Raw genomic sequence first — 23541 nt, 5'->3', positions numbered from 1 at the left:
GGTGACTCGAGGGGGTGACGCACTGAGGGGGGGGGGGGGTTTCCCCCGGGCCCCGATTCCGCAGGAGCAGGAATCGGGGCTCGAAACCGGGAGGAATTCCGTCCCCCGGGGGGATTTGGGAACCCTACATAGATATCCGGCTGGCCTTGAACAGAGCCAGGGCCTTTTCTGCCCTGGCCCCAGCCTGGTGGCACTCTCTGCCCGAATGACATCCGTGCCCTGTCTGACCTGTTAAGGTTTCGCAAGGCATGTAAGGCGGAGATGTTCCACCAGGCCTTTGGTTGAGGCCAGCGACGGTTCCTTACATCTGCCTGGCACCCTCCCCTCCGTGACTGAATGCTCGCGCCGCCATCTTGTTTTTACAATGTCTTCATAATACTTAAATGCTTGAATGTTTTTAATATTGAAGTTTCATAGTCTTAACTGATTTTACAGTGCACTGAATTAATTTGTTGTAAACTGTCCTGAGCCCCGCGCAAACAGAGAAGGACAGTCAAGAAACCAAAAAAAAAAAGAAAAGAAAGAAATCTAATGTAATCTAATAAATAAATAAATAAATTATACCTTGCAAAGTGCTCTAGATGTTATTTCGCAAGATGGTGTATTTCACGGCTCTATTTCCACTGCTCTATTCCTCAGCATCATCCCAACACAGAACTGCCAACCCTGTATCTCACATGGTTGAAGGGTGCAAGGATAAACCATATATGCTTCCCTAAGTTCTGTGAAGAAAGTAGGGTGGAGTGTGAGACATCATCACATTGCGAAGCTGCAGCGACACTCTGGTATTTGGGCAAAAACTCTATGGTAAAAATGGCTTCTACTATAACGTTTTTGTCCAAATACCAGAGGGTTGCCACGGTATCACCAATGTGATGATATCACTACTGGTACACGCCAAAAGTGACACTGCCATGTCATCAATGACATAGCCTGGGCCTCCCTCCTGTTCCTGGTAAGTTCCCCACCAGTCAGCTGATCAGCAGTGTGGGGTCGTGGGGGCGGGAGATCCCTTTCTTGCACTGGGGGGGCTGGCAACCCTAGAAGGAACAGGGCAAAAAATGGGATAGGTAGATAGATTGGATAGTAATGTAGGATTTCCACAAGTGGCATGGCAGACCTTTGCGCTTGCCACATGTTCCCAGGGAAGCTAGACCTCCCCATTCCAAGACATTGATGTGATGCTTAGCATTTATATACCCCTTCTGGAGAATTTCAAATGCCTAATGTGTATATCATGTATCTATACTTAACTTGGCCTGAATAAAATATGTACCAATACTTAATATAGCCTGCAATACTTAATTCTGGCTGTAGGAGGCGATGGACCTCTCCAGACAACCATTCTGACTGTAGGAGGTGCTGGACCCCTCAGGGCGAAAATAAAGATGAGGAATATGTGCCACAGGGCCATGTATGGAGAGGGAGTTGTTTCTGAGAATGGAGTGGGGGAGCCCAAGGTTTGCAGAAAAATCTAAAACCTTTTTTAAAAAAATGGGGGCTAACCTCCCAAATCATAGAAACAATGTCTGCAACTAAAAACAAAAAACCCAATACAGCAACTGAGATCTCACGAGACTATGTTGCGAGATCCCGGGGGGGTTATTTTAGGTTGCTTGGCAACCTCAAACACCATTGGCTGAGGCTTTCATGCCTCAGTGTCAGCCAACGTGGGGAAAGGCTGAAAAAGGGTAGACATGTGGGAAGGAGATACATCAAGACGGGCAGCCGTGTTAGTCTGTCTGTAGCAGTAGAAAAGAGCAAGAGTCCAGGAGCACCTGAAAGACTAACAAAATCGTGGGAGGGGGTGAGCCTTCGTGAGTCACTGTGGGAAGGAGACTATGTTAGAGGAGGGGAAAGAGGAAACGCCTGTATGGTGTGGGGAGAAGGACAAACGAAATCCCTGCAAGTTCTTGTAGTAGTAGTAATAATAATAATAATGATGATGGTGATAATGTGCTGTCGAGTTGCAACACTCTTAACTTGCTTCACCAGCCTCACCTAACTCCCCTCCATGACAGCTGTAGGCTTGAGACGCATCCACACACACACAACTGGCAGCCAACACCAAGGAGACACAGAAGAAGAAGAAGAAGAAGAAGAAGAGATTGGATTTATACCCCGCCCTTCACTACCCAAAGGAGTCTCAGAGGGGCTTACAAACTCCTTTCCCTTCCCCTCCCCACAACAGACACCCTGTGAGGTAAAAGAAGAAGAAGAAGAGATTGGGTTTATACCCTGCCCTTCACTACCCAAAGGTGTCTCAGAGCAGCTTACAAACTCCGTTCCCTTCCCCTCCCCACAACAGATACCCTGTGATGTAAAAGAAGAAGAGAAGAGATTGGACTTATACCCCACCCTTCACTACCCAAAGGAGTCTCAGAGGGGCTTACAAACTCCTTTCCCTTCACCTCCCCACAACAGACACCCTGTGAGGTAAAAGAAGAAGAAGAGGAGATTGGATTTATACCCCGCCCTTCACTACCCAAAGGTGTCTCAGAGCAGCTTACAAACTCCTTTCCCTTCCCCTCCCCACAACAGACACCCTGTGAGGTAGGTGGGGCTGAGAGAACTCTGACAGAAACTGCTCTTTTTCAAGGACAGCTGTGCCAGAGCTTGTGGCCAGTGTTCCCTCTAAGCTGTGGAGTCTTGTGAGCAAAAATTCTACTTTGCGAGTGACTGGCATGAAAGTTGTGAGTGAGCAATTTGTCTACTGCATTAATTAGTTTGCTCTGGAGCCCATCCCTCCTGAGCTCAGACAAAAAAGTGTGATCTGGAAGTTAAAAAACTATGAGCTAGCTCACACTAACTCAGCTTAGAGGGAACACTGCTTGTGACTGACCCAAGGTCACATCAGCAGGTGCAAGTGGAGGAGTGGGGAATCAAACCCGGTTCTCCCAGATTAGAGTCCGCACACTTAACCACTACACCAAACTGGCACTACACCAAACTGGCAAACACAGGATACAACTGCTGTTTTCCTGTGCTTTGGATGCTCTCCACGCTTTCCCTGGCTCTTCCCAGTGACTCACCTGCATGTCCCACTGTGACCGGGACAGCCGAACTGGCGCTGCTGTGCGAGGTGGGGCTGAGCGCCGACACCCCATTGTGAGCTTGTACAGTGAAGGTGTAATTGTTGTAAGCTTCCAGGCCATCCACAACCACGGACGGACTGGTCAGGCCTGATGCGCTGGGGGATAACACCACGCCGCTCTCGCAGGGTTCACACAATAGGTGTCTGCAGTTCTCGCAAGTGACGCTGTAGGAGAGATCCTTGCGGCCGCCTTGGTCGAGGGGCGGCTTCCAAGCGAGGGAAAGCTGACTCCCCGAAAGAGAGGCGCTGAGGTTGCGTGGAGCGGAAGGGGGGCCTGCAAAAGCAAAGGAGAGTGTGCATTAAAGCTGCGTCCTGAAGAAGCTCTTATACTTCTCTGTGAAAATCTTTCTTTTTTCGGGTATTTGTTTGTGTGTGTACACCTGGAAGTCATGGTTGACCTCTGGCGACCCCTAGTGGGGCTTGGACGTTTCAGAGAGGTGATTCCAGAGAGGTGGCCTGCCTCTGCGTCCCAGCCCTGGTATTCCTTGGAGGTCTCCCTTCCAAGTACTTGCCAGAGTTGACCCTGCTTCGCTTCCGAGATCCGACGAGATCGGCCTTGCCTGAGCTATCCATGTCAGGACCTCTCTGTGAAAATCTCAAATCTCAAAGCAGATGTCGTTAAGCGTGACGTCACTTTGAGGGCAATCTGGGAGTGATGTCTCACCTCTCTAGGAATTGCTGGAAACTCTATGGTTCCCCCCAGAAGTGACCTCACACCATTGTCCCATTTTAGCCTTTCCGCTTGGAGTGGAGGCGGGAACGAGGAGCCGGGGCAGAGGATCCCCTGCACCCACTGGGGGACCGGCAACCCTGGCCCCTCGGTTGAGAGCCTTCGGTGGTCTGCAGAGCTCTACCTACTGGTTGCAAGTCCCCCACAGGGCGGTTTTTTTGTTGTCGTTGTCGTTGTTTTTTGGGAACGCCTGCTGCTATTCCTCTTCTGTAAGAAGCAAAGGGGCAACATCTCCTGTCTGTCTTTGCACATGCACTGAGAGGAGGAATGGGACAGCCAGGTGGGGTTAAGGTGGAGGCAGACAAGATCCTTTTATAACATGGGCAGGTCCAGAGACTCTGGCTCCTCCCCCCTCCCCTGAGTTCTGTGACGTCATGTGACCTTATGTCATGTGCTTGCAACTCACCCAATCTCAGGCTGCAAACTACGCTTACCAACCTCCAGGATGGGGGCTGGACTCCTCCTGGGATTACAACGGATCGCCGGCCTACAGTCTCCCAGGAGGAAACGGGTGCTTTAGCATGCCGTAGGGTTCCCAGTCCTCCGTGGGGGTGGGGGAGCCCACGCATTCACGGGCTCTTTTGCGCTGCTGGCATTGCGGGCCGGTGGGGAGAAATCCCACCCCCAACTGACCTTCCTGAGTGACTTCCAGTAAAACCAGAAGTGCCGGCCCCACCGTGATGACATCACCCAGTAGTGACATCATCAAGTCGGGGATGTCGGGGGGGGGGCAATGCTCTGTTTGTGGGCAAAACCTGATGGCTTGAAGCCAAATTAACCATAGAGTTTTGCCCAGAAACCAAAGCATTGCCCCTGACACATTGACGTCACTTCTGGGTGATGTCATCATCTTGGGGGCGGAACTTCCAGTTTCCCAGAAGGACGTCGGGAGTCCCCTGCCGGCCAGGTAAGTGGACCTGGCAGCCCTACTCCACGTTCCCTCTGAGCTCCCTCCTTTCTGCAGAGTTCACCCTCTACACACACTACCCCTAAATCTCCAGGAATTTCCCATGCTGGAGTTGGCAACCCCACCTAGAGTTAAAGGTGGAGCCTGGGTCTGGAAAGGTTGGTGACCCCTGCCTTAAAGAGCACATTTAATGGATTCTGGAGGATACGGGACTATTCCTAAGACCCCTGAGCCTAAATTTCTTCCTTCCCCACTACTCCTGGGCCCAGCTCAGCTACACAAATTGGGCATAGATCACAAGTGGTGCATATGCCAGTGTTGGACTAGGATTGAAGAAACTCAGGTTCGAATCCCCACTCTGCCGTGGAAGCTTGCTGGGCGACCTTGAGCCATTCACACTCTCTCAGCCTAACCTACCTCACAGGGTTGTTGTGAGCAGGGCTTTTTTTGTAGAAAAAGCCCAGCAGGAACTCATTAGCATAATAGGCCATACCCAACAGCAGGAACTCATTAGCATATTAGGCCATACCCTGACAGCACAGCTCATTCACATATTAGGCCACACCCCCATGTTACCAGAAGTGTGGTCATCCAGCCACACCCACCTTTTGCTTATCATTCTCTTTAAATTGTTTGTTGTCAAAACCCAGGGCTTTTTGCATGCTAGGCCACACACCCCTAATTGTAGCCAATCCTAATGAGTTGCTGCCATTGGGTGCGGCCTATTATGCTAATGAGTTCCTGCTGGGCGTGGCCAACTTGGGAGCCAGCCGGAACTCCTTTCCTGTGCGTTCCTGCCCAAAAATAGCCGTGGTTGTGAGGATGAAACAAAGGAGAATGACGTAAACTGCTCTGGGTCCCCATTGGAGAGGAAAGCCGGATATAAATAAAGTAAATAAAATAAAGTAAAAATACACGTTTGGCCCAACACATGAAGGGCCAGTGCAGTTCTCACGCACTAAGAGGTGAGGCAAACCTTGGAGGTTGATAAGAGATTCAGATCAGTGAATCAATGGGTGTCGGGGTTTGCATGTATCCACCCTGTTTAATTGGATCAAATGCAATGGGTGGACGGATCTCGCAGCCTCATGAATAGATGCATTCTGAGGCAAGTATTACTCTATTAGTCACTTTTTAATGTGCCTTTCCTCCAAGAGATTCCAGGCAGCATCTTCTTTATATTATGTCTTTGTTTACTTCATTTATACCCGCCTTTCTCCCCCAATGGGGGCCCAAAGCACATAAGATCATTCTCCTCTCCATTTCATCTTCACAACAACATCCCTGTGAGGTAGGTTAGTCTGGGCCAAAGTCACCCAGGAGGCTTCCATGAGAGAGCAGGGATTCGAACCTGGGTCTTCCAGATCCTTGTCTCATGCCCTCAGCACTACACCACGCTGGCTCTTCAGGTTTGGGATTCACACTGCAAAGCAGTGGTTTGCTTTACCTGGCTACCCCTTTGCCCCCCGCACGGGGACTTACGTGTGCAAGCAACAGTTTGGTCCTCACTGGGTGCCCGGAAGAAGTCTCTGAGGCAGGGGCAGGCTGTGGCCCCCGGAGAACTGGAGGAGCTGTTCGGAGGGCACTTGAGGCACTGGTCCATCTCCGGCGAGTGGCGAAAGAACCCTGGCTGGCAAGCTGCGGAGAGGTTTGGGAAAGAGACCATGAGCTCAGAACGCCGCCACATCAGAGGCTAACAGAAGCCGTGCTTTTCTAGACTTAAGAGCCACTGCATCCCTTCTTATCTTTTCCACACTGATTTGAATCTACAAATTAAACGCATGCTGAATAACAAAGACTGCAAAATAGGGTCCAGGGGTCATTTCCTGCCGGAGCGCACACGAGCGGAGCTCCGGCAGTAAAGAGCCCAGGGGGCGGGCACATGCGACAAGCCCCACCCCCTGCTCCCAGCAGCCCTTAGTCAGAACAAGAGGCAGCCAGGTAAGTTTCAGAGCCCCCCGGCCCCCCGGTCCAAAACAGTCCAGTGGCACCTTTAAGACCAAGTTTAGGTAAGGCTCTGTGAGGACAGATCTGCATGCCCCCCCCCAAATAGCTAGCAATCCAAAACAGTCCAGTGGAGCCTGTACGGTGGGTGTTGCCTTCTGACACACTTCCGGTGATGTCAGGGGGTGTGGCACATGCAAATAAGTGATGCTAATGTTATGCTAATGAGCTCCTGCACCTCTTTTTCTACGAAATGACCTCTGGGGTTGCTAGTTTCAAGTCGAGACCTGCTGGAATTCCAGCAGATTTCCAGACAACACTGATCAGTTCCCCCTGGAGGAAATGGCTGCTTTGGAGCATGGACTCTACGCACTATGCCCCAGTGAGGTCCCCCCCCCTTCCCCAAACCCTGTTCTTCGCAGACTCTACCCGCTGATCTCCAGAAATGTCTCAACCTAGAGTTGACAACCCACCTGCAAAGTGGCAATTCTTGTAAATGCTTCTGCCTGTCTGTTGAGGTCTTGGGAGACTGCTCTAGTTAATAAGACAGTTTAGTTCAGGGCTTTTGGGGGGTGGATGGAAGAGGTGCTGGGACTCTCAAGAGGGAAATAGAAAACTTATGAACTTTTAAACATTTTAAAAAGAATTTTGTCAAAGAGGTTCCGGAACTCTGTCCCGGCACGTTCTTCCAGAAAAAAAGCCCTGCTTTAGTCTATGGAAGACTTTGGAATCTGAAGGTACGCTCTAAAGAGATGGTAGGCCAAAAATAAAATCTACTGGTTAGAGGGGTGACTTTTAAAATACGATTGTCGAAGCTGTGCATTTTTTCCTTTTTGGGTGTGGAGATCCTCCTTGTAATGGAGGAGCTTCTTTGTATGTTGAGAAGGTTTGAATTATCATGGCAAAAGGTGTAACATCACAGACACGACATCAACACGGTTACGATTTCTGACAAAAATACCGGGGGAGGAGGGGGAGGATTCCGTTCCCTATCTCTTCCTTGCCCTTGCAAAACCAGAATAAATTATGCAGACTAATAAATGAAGCATAAATGATGCAAACAGAATCTCATCGTAAATCATGTATTTATTTTAGAAACTCTTTGTGCCCCTTTCCTACCCAGTCGGAGTCCTCAAGCTGGCACACGTAAAAATATTAAAACATTGGAACCACCATTTAAAATCATAAAATAATTCAATAAAAACGGGTCAGAAAAGCCCACCACGACCGGGGAGGAGGGCCAATAACCGTTACTGTGGGCATGCCAAATGAAACTGTCTTTATCTGCTGGTGGCAGACGGCGATTGTGGAAGACGACGACTGAGGGAGACGGACAATCCTCCCTGAGGAAGGAGTTCCCAACAATGCTCCTTCTAAGCTGTGGAGTCTTCTGAGCAAAAATTCTCCTTTGTGAGCTGCTGGCATTAAAGCTGTGAGCAAGCGATTGGGCTGCTGCATGACTTAGTTTGCTCTGGAGCCCTCCTTCCTGAGGGGAGACAAAAATGTGTGAGCCGGAGGCTAAAAAACTGTGAGCTAGCTCACACTCACTCGGCTTAGAGGGAACAGTGGTTCCAAAATGTTGGTGCCATCACCAGAGAAGCCCATCTAGCCTCGGGGAGGGGGGGGAACCGAAGCAGGGCCTCTGAAGATAAACAGAGCACGCACCACAGTGGCAAGATCTTTTCTGTCCCGGAAGGGCCACGGCTGGCTCACCAGTTAGGGTCGCCAGTCCCCCCATTTTTGGGACTTCTGTCCGCCACCGGCCAACTGGCCAGTGGAGGAAATCCCACCCCCAAACAGCCACGTCCCCGTATGGTGTCATTTATCACCGGTCTCAATTAAACCACAAAAACAACAGGCGTCAAACAAGCAATTCCGGAAAGGAAAGGGATTTCAGTTTCTCCACAGTGATATTATTTTGCAGACTGGCCTCCAGACCTTGGCCTGGATTTGCTAGGCTGGGATTTCAAAAACTGACCTATGGCTCCTAGAGAGGGTTGCTCGGTCCCCCTTGGACACCAGCGGGGAGGTGGGAGTTAGGGTTGCCAGATCCAGGTTGGGCAGGGTTCCCAAGTACTTACTGCGATCCGGAGGGGAAAACACGCTCCCCGGCCGGACCATTCCTCCCTGTAACGCACCATGCCGTCGCCAGGAAGTGATGCTGGGCGACGCTCTGGCAATGGGGCTGAAAACGTGATGGTACCATCGAGTTTCCAGCCCCATTGGCAGAGCGTTGCCCGGCATCACTTCCTGGCGACGGCATGGTGCGGCGCGTCTGTTTTCCCCGCGGGAATGATCCTGCGAAGGCGTCTGTGTCCCCCTCCAAATCACGGTAAGTGCTTGGGAAGCCTGAGGTTGGGAAACTCCCTATGGAGGACAAGGGCCTCAGTGGGGCACAATGCCACAGAGTCCACCCTCCAAAGCAGCCATTTTCTCCAGGGGAATTTATCTCTGGAGATATCATCCCGGGGGGGTCCCCAGGTCCCAACTGGAGGCTGGCATCCCTAAAAAGATGGAACCAGTACATTCTGCCTCTCCTTTTCAAAACAATCCTTCTGAGAGGTGGAGTCTTTCTTTGGGATTGTCCCAATCGTGCTGAGGGGACCGGCCTGATTCTTCACCTGTAAATCTGGATTAGCCAATTGGAGATTAAGGTTTAGAAACTGGGATTTATCATGTCTGGTGTTACTCACTGGAGAGCAAAAACAAATGACACCTATACAAAGGGGCCAATTATTGGGCATGTCAATCACTGGGCGCTTCAGTCTGCGGTTTGAGGCAATTGATTACACCTGTCTGCTCTCTGGGCAATTTGAGATCACTTTTAATTGAGAAACCACTGGCATACCACAATATGCCAGAAAGGGTCCGTGTCCGTCCCCCCCCCCCCCCCGCCCTTTCTCTCCCCATCAATAGGAAAAGGAGAATAGGGCTAAATAGGTGGGTTTTTTAACAGCCCAGTTTTGCAAAATTAGGCAAATTTATCCAATCTGCGTAATATATAGAGATCAAAGAACTCATCTTGTCACCGAATATGGACTATGTGTCTTTCTTGCTTTTCCCCCCAGCAAAGAGTATAAAAATGACTATCATGTATTAAAGAGACGTTTTCGGTCTCTCACGATGGCTTTTCATCCGGGAAAACTGCACCACAGCGGCGTGACTAAGAAGCCTTCCCCCTCTGCCTCCCCCCCCTTTAACTAATAACCAACAAAATGCCTGTTGAGAACAAAAAATATTTGGGAGGCACCCGACATTGGTCTGAAACTGTCTCTCTCTCTTGATTTGACCGTACAGGGCTATAAGTGATTTCACAGAGTTGACTGTGAATTGCTGTTATTAGTTACCCATTTCAAGGCTTTAACAGAGAGAAGCAGGCTAGAAACTGAATGATTGAATAGTGTGAATGGAATCTCTCCTTATATATAATTGAGTAAGAACATTCTATATGAACATTCTAAATTTGGCCCCTTTAGTGTATGGACGCTTGAACTGTCAGTCAGAAGACGCTGGCTGGGTTGACTGGCTGCTTTGTGCAGTCCCGCCCAGCGTTTCAAGGTCTTTTGCATATGGAAGCTGATTGGACTTCACTGCATTCCACACCTCAAACTCACCCCCCTCCCCGCAAGGCAGTTGGAATGTCAGTTGCATATGGAACCTTCAAGGTCTTTTGCATATGGAAGCTGATTGGACTTCACTGCATTCCACACCTCAAACTCACCCCCCTCCCCGCAAGGCAGTTGGAATGTCAGTTGCATATGGAACCTTCAAGGTCTTTTGCATATGGAAGCTGATTGGACTTCACTGCATTCCACACCTCAAACTCACCCCCCTCCCCGCAAGGCAGTTGGAATGTCAGTTGCATATGGAACCTTCAAGGTCTTTTGCATATGGAAGCTGATTGGACTTCACTGCATTCCACACCTCAAACTCACCCCCCTCCCCGCAAACCTGGAAAGGACATAGGGTTGCCAACTCCAGGTTGGAAACTTCCAGGATAATTTAGGAATGAAGCCTGCTGAGGGTGGGGTCTGAGGAGGAGAAGGAGGAAGAGAAAGAGGAGGACCTCAGACAGATACAATGCCATACTCCCCACCCTCCAAACAAGCTGTTGCCAGTCTCCAGGTGACAGCTGGAGAGCTCTTAAAGCTCTGGTGCTAATTCAAAGTGCTGCAATTTGTCGACAGAGTAGTGTTTTGGCAAATCTTTAGGAATTGTTTGGTGCATTTACGATGAGGCACCCACCCAGAGCCTCTGGCATTTTCTCACTCTGCTGGCATCAAAACCAATTTAAGGCAAAATAAGAGGCTACTGAGAGGGGAGGAGATAAAGTTGCCAGCTTTAGGTATGGAAAATCCTGGAGATTTGAGGAGTGGAGGCCGGAGAGGGGGACATCAGACAGGTTACAGTGCCATAGACTCCACCCTCCAACCCAGCTATTTGCTCCTGGGGAACTATTGTTGCCAATCTTGGCCCAGCACCCATCAAACCATTCTCTTCAACCCCCTGCTGTGCAGCTGACTTTCCCCTACTCCAGGTATTTCCCTCCTTAGAGTTGGCAACCCTACTTTCCCCTCAGTGCCTGATGGTAGGCAACTTAGTTTGGTCCAGTCACCTACTTTGGCCTTTGGGAGAAAACATATTGGGGCCAATCCTGATAGGGTTGCCAACTCCCGATGGGAAATTCCTGGAGATTTGAGGGATGGAGCCTGAAGAGGGTGAGGTTTGAGGAGGGGTGGGACCTCAGACAGGTACAATGCCATAGACTCCACCCTCCAAACCACTCAGTCCCTCATGGGGAACCATTGTTGCCAATCTCCAGGTGAGGGCTGGAGACCACTCAAAATTACAATTGCTCTGCAGAAGGGAGGGCGGAAGTCAGCTGAAGTCAAAGGGGCAGATAATGGTAGGTTGATGGTTAGCTGGGAAGGAGATGGGGTTGCCAACTCCAGGCTGGCAAATTCCTGGGGATTTGAGGGGTGGAGCCTGGAGAGGGTGGGGTTTGCGGAGGGGTGGGACATCAGACAGGTAGAATGCCATAGACTCCACCCTCCAAACCAGCCATTTCGTCCTGGGTAACAATTGTTGCCAATTTCCAGGTGAGGGCTACAGATCACTCAAAATTACAACTGCTCTTCAGGGAGCAGAGATCAGTTCCTCTGGAGAAAACAGTGGACTCTGCCATTATACCCTGCTGAGGTCACCACAGCAAAATGACACTGTTTGCCCAAAGCCAGAGCACTCCCCCAGAGCTTCTTTCTAGATCTCGTTGTATTTATTTCCACAACGGGCTTTACTGCTAGTGGATAAATAAATAGCAACAGCAAAAAAGTGATGATGATGATAGTAATAATAATTGTTGTTATTATTATTATTATTATTTGTCATTAGAGCGCTTGGAACAGTGCCCAGAAGTCTCAAGAAACACCTGTACATTGTGGGCATTGAGCAAATAACACCAGCTAAGCACCAGAAGACAGTGTTGCTTGGAACAGCAAGAATCCTGTGAAGATACCTCTGCAGCATTTCTGGCCCTCTCTGCTTATCTGCATCCTAGATCCTAACTCTTCTTCACACTGGAGGATGGTCACACACAGCCCTGGAAACTGGGTTGAGGACCGGAAATGGTTCAAAAGGCGGGGAGGAAATATTTAGCATAAATAAATATGGATGCCCATTCCCTAGAAAATCAGGTTCCTACCTTAAGGCACCCATTAGAACCGGCACCAACAAACCTTGGATCTAACCAGTCCTTTCAGTTCCCCGCCCCAGACTTTTCCCAGCGGCTTCCCCGGACCTGCCCATATCACAGCCTCTTTTATGGTAATTTGCCCCATAATTTTCACACGCATAGGAGCAGAGAGCCACTGTGCCAGACAAGAACGAGTTCTTCCTTCCGCAGACACGCAAACTGGGTGGGAAATGGCTGCGTGGGTGGCTAGAAAGGTAGGGAAGGAGAACAGGCACGAAAGGTTTAGGCACGGCAGACACCAAGCTTCTGCATTATGTCACCAACGGGAGGGGAATGGGATGGTAACAGGGCAGGACACTCTTATTTAAAATAACACAGGTAAGACAGGACAGCAGGTGGCAGCACCCACTGCAGGAAGGGGAGGGGGAAAAAACTTTCTTTAACTCCTTCATGTCCTCGTATAATCCCTTATCATTGGGCGATTCTTCTTCCTACGAAACTTCTCTCTACTGCTGTTGTTAATATTGTTGTTTTAACGTGGCTTTTCAAAATTCGAAGTGTTTCCAGAATTCAAACTGCCTTTAAACCTTTTTTATGTCCCTGCTACCGCTTCTGTTTCTAATATTGTTTGAAGAAGAAGAGGAGGAGGAGGAGGAGGAGGAGGAGGAGATTGGATTTATACCCTGCCCTTCACTACCCAAAGGAGTCTCAGAGCGGCTCACAAACTCCTTTCCCTCCCCCTTCCCACAACAGACACCCTGTGAGGTATTTGGGGCTGAGAGAGCTCTGACAGAAACTGCTCTTTTTTTCAAGGACAGCTGTGCCAGAACTATGGCTTGCCCAAGGTCATCCAGCAGGTGCAAGTGGAGGAGTGGGGAATCAAACCCAGTTCTCCCAGATTAGAGTCCACGCACTTAACCACTACACCAAACTGGCTGTATTTGTTGTCACTTCAGAGGGCAGCCATGTTGGTCTGTGGTAAAACATGGGATGCCAGGGGAGCTTTGACTCTTGAGTCCTTATACCTTGAAACTCTTTTATTTTTTTTTGCCCCCCCGGAGGGGATTTTTTATTGCATTTTTTAATTGGACTACAAACTACAAAGAAAATAAGGGAAGGGAACTACAATTAGGGAGAAAGAAAAAGTAACAACTACTACCAAAAACCCCAAGAGTAGGAGATCATTAAAACAGCTTGAATATAATTTTTTCTTAAATCACTAATATCATTTGAACTTAGTCAGACATGCTAAAATATCTTTTAAATCTTAATTTTAACTGTTGGAGAAAAACCTCAGAGCATCTCATTATTAAAAACTATACTTTCAAAGGCACAATTCAGAGTCCTTCAGCCTTCATTTTTTCTTATCTTGTCTTTTTTGAAGAAAAAGAATTAAGTCTTTATATTTCTTTCTTCTTTGTCTTATTTCAAATGGGATATCTTTCAAGATCCTGATAGTATTGCCCCCAATTTTCAAGGGTGATTCCGCAGTCGCTCTCAGGATAGAATCCCTCACATGCCTCTTCGAGAATCTTATTACTATTTCCCCAGGCAGATTATTCTTCTTTATATAAACTGAATAGGACCTGTAGGCTACATCCATCTCGCTCATAAGGTATTCCGCCTTCAGATCTGTCACTGGGGCTAACGCTTTGCTCATCACTTGCTTCAGATTCTCTCCTTTAGATTCTGGGACACCTTGGAATCAAAGGACCAGGTTTGCCTTCTCCATTTGTAGCTGTAAAAGTTGTTCTTCTGTAGAAACTTGCTTCTTTTCCAGTTTTTGCACCTTTTTCTTCACCTTTTGAGTATTGGTGTCAACTTCTTTCACTTTCTCAGCTGTTTGCTCTGTAATTTTTAGAGTCTCATTCAGTTGAAGCTGCTGAGTAGTGATGCTTTGGTTCATCGTTGACAGCTGTTCCTCGAGATTAGTCATCTGGTCCAGCAGGGGGCGCAGGGATTCTGCCAACGTTTTAGCCAAACTCGGTGGTTTCTTCCGGACGAGGGCTCCCAGTTACTTTCGCTTTTAAAAGTTTTTCTTTCTCAGTCTTCTTCCCCGCCATCTTTATGGATTGTTTACTCTCCGAAAATTTGCTAAAGTCTCTGAATATATGCTCATACACTCATCTGCGCCCTGGTAAGTCTCCCCCAACAGATTTCAGCGTTTTTACTTCCGCTCCCCCCTCGAATCTTCGCTTTTTAATTCATTCACATGGGAGGGGCCCCTCCCCCGCTCACTTTACTTTCTAGTCCATGGGGTGGGAGCTTTCTTTTAAATTAGTTTATACGCTCTAATCTGACTCTCAGTTCATATTCGGTCTTGCGACCTCGCTGTAGCTCCGTTTAAACCGCTCGATCTCCAGCGCTTGTCCCGGTCAGCGTCACTAGTTCCATACGGACACACAGCAGGAGGACCGTCGGGACGGAGAAGCGCCTCGATTCCCCAGCATCGCGCTGGCGAAGAGGCCACCTCTCAAAAGTCCCATGGCTAGGAGCCTTTCAACCAGGCTCCCAGGGGGTAGCGCGACATCGCCCCCCTCCTATCTGCTGGTGCGCAGATTTCATCCCCGGGAGGTCCGGGAGATGAGTCTGCTCCGCGTGCCGCCATAAACCGGAATTCCTATACCTTGAAACTCTTGTGGGTCTCTAAGGTCCTACTGGACCTGAGTCTAACTGTATTAATTGTAGTTGTTTTTTTATTATTATGGCTGTATTATGGGGTTGCCAGCTCTGGGTGAGGAAACACCTGGAGATTTTGGGGGTGGAGCCTGAGGAGGGCGGGGTTTGGGGAGGGGAGGGACTTCGATGGGGCTTAATGCCATGGGAGTCCACCTTCCAAAGAGGCCATTTTCTCCAGGCGAACAGATCTGTGTCACTTGGAGATCAGTTGTAACCCCAGGAGACCTTCAGCCACCACCTGGAGGCTGCAGCGGTGGACCTACATTTTTGGGACCCTGAAGCTTGCACTGTTATGACGGCCCCTTCTCAACCATTGGCTTATGAGTCCGTCACTAAAATAATCTTATTTTAATAACAAACGCTTAGAAAAACGCCATCATTTTTGTAGAAAAATTCACTCATTTAAAAAGAAAATAAAAGGTTGTCTCAGGACCCCTCCCGGATTAGGGGCCCTGAAATTTAGTCTTCGTTAGTTTCATAGTAGATCTGCACCCTTGGGACTCTTAAGGGCAAGCAGGTCAAAACAGGCCTTAAATGAAGAAACAAAATCATTTTTCAAGGTATGTTTGCAAACCTGCCCTCCCTTATTTACAAATAATGCCCCTCCCTTATTATTGTAACGCCACCCCAACACATAATGAAAGAGGGTTGTCTGAGGCCTTGTTCTTACTGAGGTGATAAACCAGCATCTTGATGTCACCGCTTCAGAAAAACAGAGGCCCAGGAAGAAGGGTTTCCCTCGTCTTTTAGTGAGACGTTTCCTGGCCTAACCTCATTTTCTACATGTGAAGTATTTTGGGGGGACAGAGACTCATTCAGTAATGCAAGTCCTCAACCTGAAGTCTGGTAGGGTTGCCATACCCCCAATCCACCACCGGTCAGCCCGGCCACACCCGACCTTCCCGGCACGCTGACATCACCCAGGCATGTTGCATGAGAGACCCTCTAGCATTTGGCTAAAAACTCTGGTCACCACAGAGTGACATGCCTGGTGCAATGACATCACTTCCGGGTTACATCACTTCCGGGGAAGCAGCCAGCCCAGGACTCCCTGCCGGCAGGCAGTAAGGACCTGGCAACTCTAAGCCCTGATTTAGGGTTGTCTCTTCTGTGAGAACTTGCCCTCATGGGAGATTCCAACGCATCATGGAGACAGAAGACACTGGAGTCAGAACACGTCACACAAGTTGGCAGGAACAGCTGCCAGGAGCCACCTCTGGTGCGGCTCTGTTTACAAAGGTCCTGGATTCTGGGATGGGTCTGTCTTGGAACCCAGGGGTAATTATTGCTGATTAAAAGATGGATTATCTTTCTTAATTAAGAACAGACAGCTCAATTTCCTTGGGGGAAGACAACAATGGCTGGGTTGCGTGTCAACGTTCAGGCAATTTACCCTCCGGAGAGGAGCGCCTCTGATTAAATTATCTGTCAGGTCCCGGTCACACATCAGACAACTGAACAATCCAGGTTCGCGACTGCCTGCACACTGGGCGACGAGCTGCACCTTCCACCCCTGATCTGCAGGACAAAAACCGCTCTGAATTCCTGCTTTACGGTTTTACACATATGCCAAAAAGCAAAAATAAAAACCGACTTGTGAGAAGACCTCTTCACAGCCAAAACAGGGACAGCCTGTCATAATCCTTCACGAGAGATATGAGTCACCTGACAAAAGCCGCCATTTCCTCTCGTTTCTGGGTCGCCAATGGATACAGGGGTAGCGTTGCCAGCTCCTGGTTGGGAAATATCTGAAGATTCTGGGGGGTGGAGACTGAGGAGAGTGGGATTTGTGCAAGGGAGGGACTCCGATAGTGCCCAGCACCCAAAGAGGCCATTTCCTCCAGGTGAACTGATTCCTGTCACCTGGAGATCGACTGAAGTCCCAGAATGTCTCTAACCACTACCTGGAGGCTGGCACCCCTAGGCCCTGTATCTTGCGTGGTGCCGTCCTCAGTCCTGAGGGAGACCGCATAGAGTTGGCAACTCCAGGTTGGGAAATTCTTGGTCATTTTTTGGGGGGTGCAGCCTGGGGAAGGTGGAATTTGGGGAAGGGGAACCTCCGCCATAGACTCCACCCTAGGGTTGCCAGGTCTTACCTGCCTTCCAATGAAGGGGGGGGGTCCCGGTTCTGTGCCTGGATCTTCTGGCGGAGGTGGGGAAGCCCCGCCACTGAACTACCCCCTCCTGCATCGATGTCGTCAGCCCGATGACATCACCAGGAAGCGACTGGCTAGTGTCGATGCACGATGTGCCCGGCATGGTGATGTCATCACGCCGACGATGTCGACACAGGAGGATGCAGTTTGGGGGTGAGGCTTCCCCCACAGGCCAGCTGGCTGGTGGCAGATTGAAGCCCCCAAATCAGGGGAACCCCCTGCCTTAGAGTATGGCAACCATACTCTACCCTCTGAAGCCGCCCGTTTCTCCAGGGGAACGGATCTCTGTAGCCTGGCGATCCATCGTAATCCCAGGAGATCTCACGTTTCCACTAGAGTAGGGTTGCCAGCTCTGGGTTGGGAAATACCTGGAGATTTGGGGGGGTGGAGCCTGAGGAGGGTGGGATTTGGGGAGGGGAGCGACTTCAGTGGGGTACAATGCCACAGAGTCCACCTTCCAAAGAGGCCATTTTCTCCAGGTGGACTGACAGGTGGACTGAAATCAGTTGTAATAGTGGGGGATCATCTCCAGACACTACCTGGAGGTTGGCAACCTCGCAGACCAATGGAAAGGTGGCTGCCTATTTGGGAAAGGAAAACCAGGAGGCCGCGAGACGCCCCTCCCCGCTGTGGGGGAGGCAGGCTGTGGCTCCGGCTCACCCGGCAATTATCTTTAATGAGGCCTGGATGGGCTCATTAAACAGAAGGGAGGCTCGGGCGCTTCCATCTTCGGCGGCGGGAGACAGCACCCCGTTAGTACCCTGCAGCAGACTCTGCACCCCGGGAAAACAGAACCAGGAAGAAGCAGATCTGGCTCTCCCTCAAAGGACCATCTCCAAAGACACACCGGCTGCTGCTGTTCAGTCATTAAAGAAAAGCAGGTCTCAGCCTGGCCTGTGCCTGTTTGGCACTCCCCTAGAGCAGCGGTTCCCTGACTGTTCCCTGGAAGGCCAGATAATGAAACCGAAGCTCAAAGACTTTGGCCACCCAATGAGAAGGGAGCACTCACTGGAAAAGACCCTGGTGCTGGGAAAGATTGAAGGTCAAAGAAGAAGGGGACGGCCAGGGGTCATTTCGTAGAAAAAGAGCTGGGGGAAGGTGGGGAAAGGCGGGGAGGAAGCAACTTACCCTCCCTCTTCTCCTGCCTCCTCCTGGCTGAATGAGGGCCGGAAGCGGGGCAGCTGGAAGCAGAGGGCGGGGCTTCGTCATGTGCCCCGCCCCCCGCACCTCACCCGGGGGAACTGTGTTCCCCCGCGTTCCCCCCCGAAATGACCTCTGGGGACGGCAAAGGATGAGATGGTTAGACAGTGTCATGGATGCAACGAACATGAAGTTGAGCAAACTTCAGAGGACGGCGGAAGACGGGAAGGCCTGGCGTGATCTGGTCCATGGGGTCGCAAAGAGTTGGACTCGACTGTGCGACTGAACAGCAACAACAAAAGAGCAGCGGTTCCCAACCTTTCTTCGTACGGCGACCCACAAGTCCAGGTTTCCTTCGTACGGCTACCAGTGTTCCCTCTAAGCCGAGTGAGTGCGAGTTAGCTCACAGTTTTTTAGCCTCCGGCTCACACACTTTTGTCTTCGCTCAGGAAGGGTGGCTCCAGAGCAAACAAATTTATGCAGCAGCCAAATCACTCGCTCACAACTTTAGTGCCACAAAGTAGATTTTTTGCTCACAAGACTCCAGAGGTTAAAGGGAGCACTGATGGCAACCCATTCAGGGCTGGCCCAAGGTTTGTTGGTGCCCTAGGCAAACCATGACCTTGGCACCCGACGAGTTCAGCCTGCTGTTTTCTACAGTGGCTAACCAGATGTTGCTGTTATCTGAAGAAGTGAGCAGTGACTCACCAAAGCTCCTACCCTGCCACAATTTTTTTTTAAAATCTTTAAGGTGCTACCGGACTCTTGCTCTGTTCTGCTGCTACAGATGTTGTTGAGAAACCAACAGCCGTCACACAAAGAGCACAGCTGCCCGCACTGTGAGTCCCAAGCAAGCGGCATACGGACGTACACAGCCTTTGCATACGGAGGTTACATTCCAGTCTCTGACCATCCTCTCCTTCTCCATTAGTCGCTCCAATCTGTCGTAAGATTTTCAGAAGCTCACCATCAGGACATGTTTTACTGGATCGACATGGATATGTAAAAATGCTGACATGGAAGATACTGTTTCCAGGGCCACATCTTGATTGCAAAATGCAAAACAGAGGAAGGGAAAGGGCAGGAATGGCCCTTAGAGAGGGTTCGGCCTGCAACGCAGTTTCAGAGGCCTCATGACCCACTTTTGGGTTCCATCCCAGAGGCTGGGAAACAGGACGGAATCATGCATAAATAAACCCACTTCCCTTCCACCCACCCACCCAGTGAGCCAAAGCTTTGTTCAAGACATATTTCTTATCAATATGTGACCCCAAGGACAATGAAGGCAGGAGGGGCATCAAGTCTCAGATTTAGACACTTGTTCATGTTTCTGCTGTTTCATAAGTTTTGTAACTTGTTTTTATGCACATCCGTTTTAATTTATATTATGGCTAGGAGCAGGGTTGCCAACTCCCAGAGATCTGGCTGGAGATCTCTCATAAAACTCATCTCCAGGCGACTGAGATCAGTTTACCTGGAGAAAACGGCTTTGGAAGGTAGACTCTATGGTATTATAATCCATTGAAGCCCCTCCCCTCCCCAAACTCCTCCCCCCTCAAGCTCCACCCCACAAGGTAAAGGTTCCCTTGCTCGAAAGCCAGTCGAATCCGACTCTAGGGTTGCGGTGCTCATCTCCGTTTCAAAGCCGAAGAGCCAGCGCTGTCCGAAGACGTTTCCGTGGTCATGTGGCCGGCATGACTAAACACCAAGGCGCACGGAATGCTGTTACCTTCCCACCAAAGTGGTACCTATTGATCTACTTGCAATTTCTTGCTTTCGAACTGCTAGGTTGGCAGGAGCTGGAACTAGAGACGGGAGCTCACTCCGTCATGCGGCACCCGGGTCTCGAACTGCTGAACTACTGACCTTCCACAGCCTGCAGTTCAGCGTCTTAACCACTTGAGCCACCGCAGCTCCAAGTGTTTCCCAACCCTAGCTAGGGAACTCAAAAGCCAGAATTGAACCAGACCTCTCTGAACCTCTGAGGGTCTGTTCAACATCCACGCTCCCGGCCACTTGGAAAGAGATCGTGTTCCAGAACGCAAGGCCAAAAATCAGTCCACCCAGTGCTGAACTCAGAGAAAGAACCAAACAAGAATCAGTGTTCCTTACTCAACTGCAACAGTACTGAATCCCTCCACAGCTATCTCCTGCTTAGGGTTCCCAAATCCCCCCGGGGGGGCGGAATCCCCCCCCCCCCCATTCCCGCTCCCGCGGGATCGGGCCCCGGGGGGAAACCCCACCCCCACAGGTGCGTCACCCGGAAGTGACGTCGCACGCTGGGGGCGGGGCGACGCCATTTGAGGGGAAAACTTTTTGTTTCCCCCTCAAATGGCGTGCCCCCGCCCAGTGTGTGACGTCACTTCTGGTGACGATCCGGAAGCGCGCGCTTTGCACGCGCACGTCCCCAGCCAGCTACCAGAGTGACAGGACACTCCCCTGCCAGTAAGATTTTTCTATATGGCAGCCCTACTCCTGCTGCCCTTTCCTGGACCAACAGAAAAGTCACAGCTTGGCCTTTGGGTATTCCACATCACACACAGCAAAAGCAGCAGAGTTGATTTATTAGATTTATATCCTGGTTTTCTTACAGCATGGAGTTTATACAGAACACCCAGACACTTTGCGATCCAGCCTCACTTTGCGTGGGCGAGGTTTCTCGATCACAGGGGTCCCCAACCTTTTGGAGCCCGCGGGCACCTTCGGAATTCTAACGCGGCTTGGGGGGGGGGGCGCAGCTGCAAAATGGCTGCCACAGCTTACTCTCAAGCACACAGTGAAGAGCCTTGTGCTGTGGTGGCAGCTGCTGTCAAAACAGCATTTTAAAAAATCCGCACAGCCCATCGAATCTCCAGAGGCCGCCCTGACCCGAATAGCCCAGGCGAGCCCGATCTTGTCAGATCTCGGCTTCCCACCGAAGTGGTACCTATTTATCTACTTGCAATTTCTTGCTTTCGAACTGCTAGGTTGGCAGGAGCTGGAACTAGAGACGGGAGCTCACTCCGTCATGCGGCACCCGGGTCTCGAACTGCTGAACTACTGACCTTCCACAGCCTGCAGTTCAGCGTCTTAACCACTTGAGCCACCGCAGCTCCAAGTGTTTCCCAACCCTAGCTAGGGAACTCAAAAGCCAGAATTGAACCAGACCTCTCTGAACCTCTGAGGGTCTGTTCAACACCCACGCCCCCAGCCACTGGAAACCCCCCCCCACTCCAAAGCCCAATCAGAAGCCCTGCTGGGATAAAGCCCCAGCTGGCCCTGCCCACTGCTAAAAACACTTGGCAGGTGCCAGAAAAGGTGGGCAGCATGGCTCCCGCGGGGACCACCTGGGGACTCCTGCTCGAACATACCCTTTCAGACCACCTTTTGACTGGGCCCAGCGACTCTGTGGCATCACATCCCTGCTGAGGCGCCGCCCCCTCCCCAGGCTCGATCCCCAACTCTCTAGAGGAAATTCTCGACCTGGAATCGGAAACCCAGCTACCGACAGAGGGAGGCTCCCCCTAGTGATGACCTTATGAAAGGAAGCTGTACAATTCCTGTACTCGATTCACACATTTTTGCATTTATTTATTTACATCCCACTTTTCTCTCCCTAGATGAGACTCAAAGCAGCTGAGAGTTTTGTGACGAGCCCAAGGTCGTCCAACGAGCTTCCATGATAGAAGTGGAGATCTGAACTCGGGTCGCCTAGGGTCTTAACCTGCCACTCTGTCTACTACACCACGCTGGTTCTCTGTGGGCTCAGGAAATCCTGGGCTCAGGAAAGCTGGATTCTGTGGGGGTTTTCCTATCCTACACACGCCAAAATATGAGGGTTGCCAGGTCTACTGATCTCTGTAGGCTGGAGATGAGCACTAACTCCAGGAGGTCCCCAGGCCCCACCTGGAGGGTGGCATCCCTACAAGATATAGGAAAGATCTGAGCTATGAGATATGCCCTGCCACAGGGGTCATTTCCTGCAGGAGCGCAGAGGAGCGGAGCTCCGGCAGTAAAGAGCCCAGGGGGCGGGCACATGCAACAAGCCCCACCCCCTGCTCCCAGCAGCCCTCAGTCAGAGCAAGAAGCAGCCAGGTAAGTTGCAGAGCCCCCCCCGGTCCAAAACAGTCCAGTGGCACCTTTAAGACCAAGTTTTATTCAGGTACAAGCTCTCCCTCCTCTGCGAGGACAGATCTGCACGTTCCCCCCCCCCTCCAATAGCTAGCAATCCAAAACAGTCCAGTGGAGTCTGAGCGGTGGGTGTTGCCTTCTGACACACTTCTGGTGATGTCAGGGGGTGTGGCATATGCAAACAAGTTATGCTAATGAGTTATGCTAATGAGCTCCTGCACCTCTTTTTCTACGAAATGACCCCTGCCCTGCCACCTCTCAACAGCTAGTTTTTGTATTTTTAATAGAGTGCCACCATTGTCTGCTTCTTCTCCCCAGAAGGCCAAGGGTATAATTCAACACTAGCACGGTTTTAAAATCTGTATACCCAGATGGTAAGGCCTTGTCTTATATAAGCATCCCAGTTCTCATACGGGATGTTTATAAGACAAGGTCTTAATATCATAGTGAGACACCCTTATTTTTTTCTCTCCTTTCCCTCCTCCATTTCTGTTTCTTAACGTCCAACCTGATGAAGAGTTCTGGAGAACGTGAAGACTTGCACCTTGTTAGGTGTCGTCCTGGTTGGTCCCCATAAAAAAGGCATGACGTGGCTGTTGTTGTTTCTGGCCCCGTCATCCCCTCGTTAGCCCTTTTCTTGATCCCTTTGGGAATGGACCCCACCCTGGGCTTGGGAACAAAGGTGTACCTCTGGCACGCTCTCAACACTGGGTGGATCTGGCAAAAGGTTCTGGATCTAGCTCTGCTCTCAAAGGCACACTTGGCTCCGCTGCCAAACTGAGACACCTGGGACGGAGATGTAAGCACAGGTACAGCTGCCAAATTTGCTGGGTTTTTATTGCGAGTCCTTAGGAGCTGGGAAGCTTCACGGTAGCCAAGGAAGGCGAGATTCCTTTATGAATTTAAAGACAACCCCTTTTGGTGAATGACTGGAAACTGGCGAACGTGGCAAATCGCACGACAGGTAAAAGTGGCGAGGGAGGAGGGCAGAGTGGCCAGTTCTGGGTCAGGAAACACCCAGAGATTTTGGGGGCGGAGCCTGGGGTAGGCAGGGTTTCGGAACGGGAGGGCCCTCAGCGGGCTACAGTG

General features: G+C 50.5%; 1 protein-coding gene across 1 annotated transcript in view; it reads right to left on the bottom strand.

Moving 5' to 3' along the window:
* The window catches only part of EPHA1 (EPH receptor A1), a 172880-nt gene that overhangs the window by 34491 nt on the left and 114848 nt on the right, over positions 1 to 23541 (bottom strand). The window contains exons 5-6 of the mRNA XM_015428123.1: positions 6214 to 6369; positions 3033 to 3368 (exon numbers count right to left, since the gene is read on the bottom strand). Of these exons, the coding sequence (XP_015283609.1) occupies positions 3033 to 3368; positions 6214 to 6369 (492 nt within the window). The remainder of the gene's footprint in view (positions 1 to 3032; positions 3369 to 6213; positions 6370 to 23541) is intronic.

This window comes from Gekko japonicus, unplaced genomic scaffold (genome assembly GCF_001447785.1).
Source record: "Gekko japonicus isolate JY-2015 unplaced genomic scaffold, Gekko_japonicus_V1.1 scaffold1321, whole genome shotgun sequence".
In the NCBI taxonomy this organism is placed as follows: Eukaryota; Metazoa; Chordata; class Lepidosauria; order Squamata; family Gekkonidae; genus Gekko; species Gekko japonicus.
This window is presented reverse-complemented; position numbering and strand designations above follow the sequence as displayed.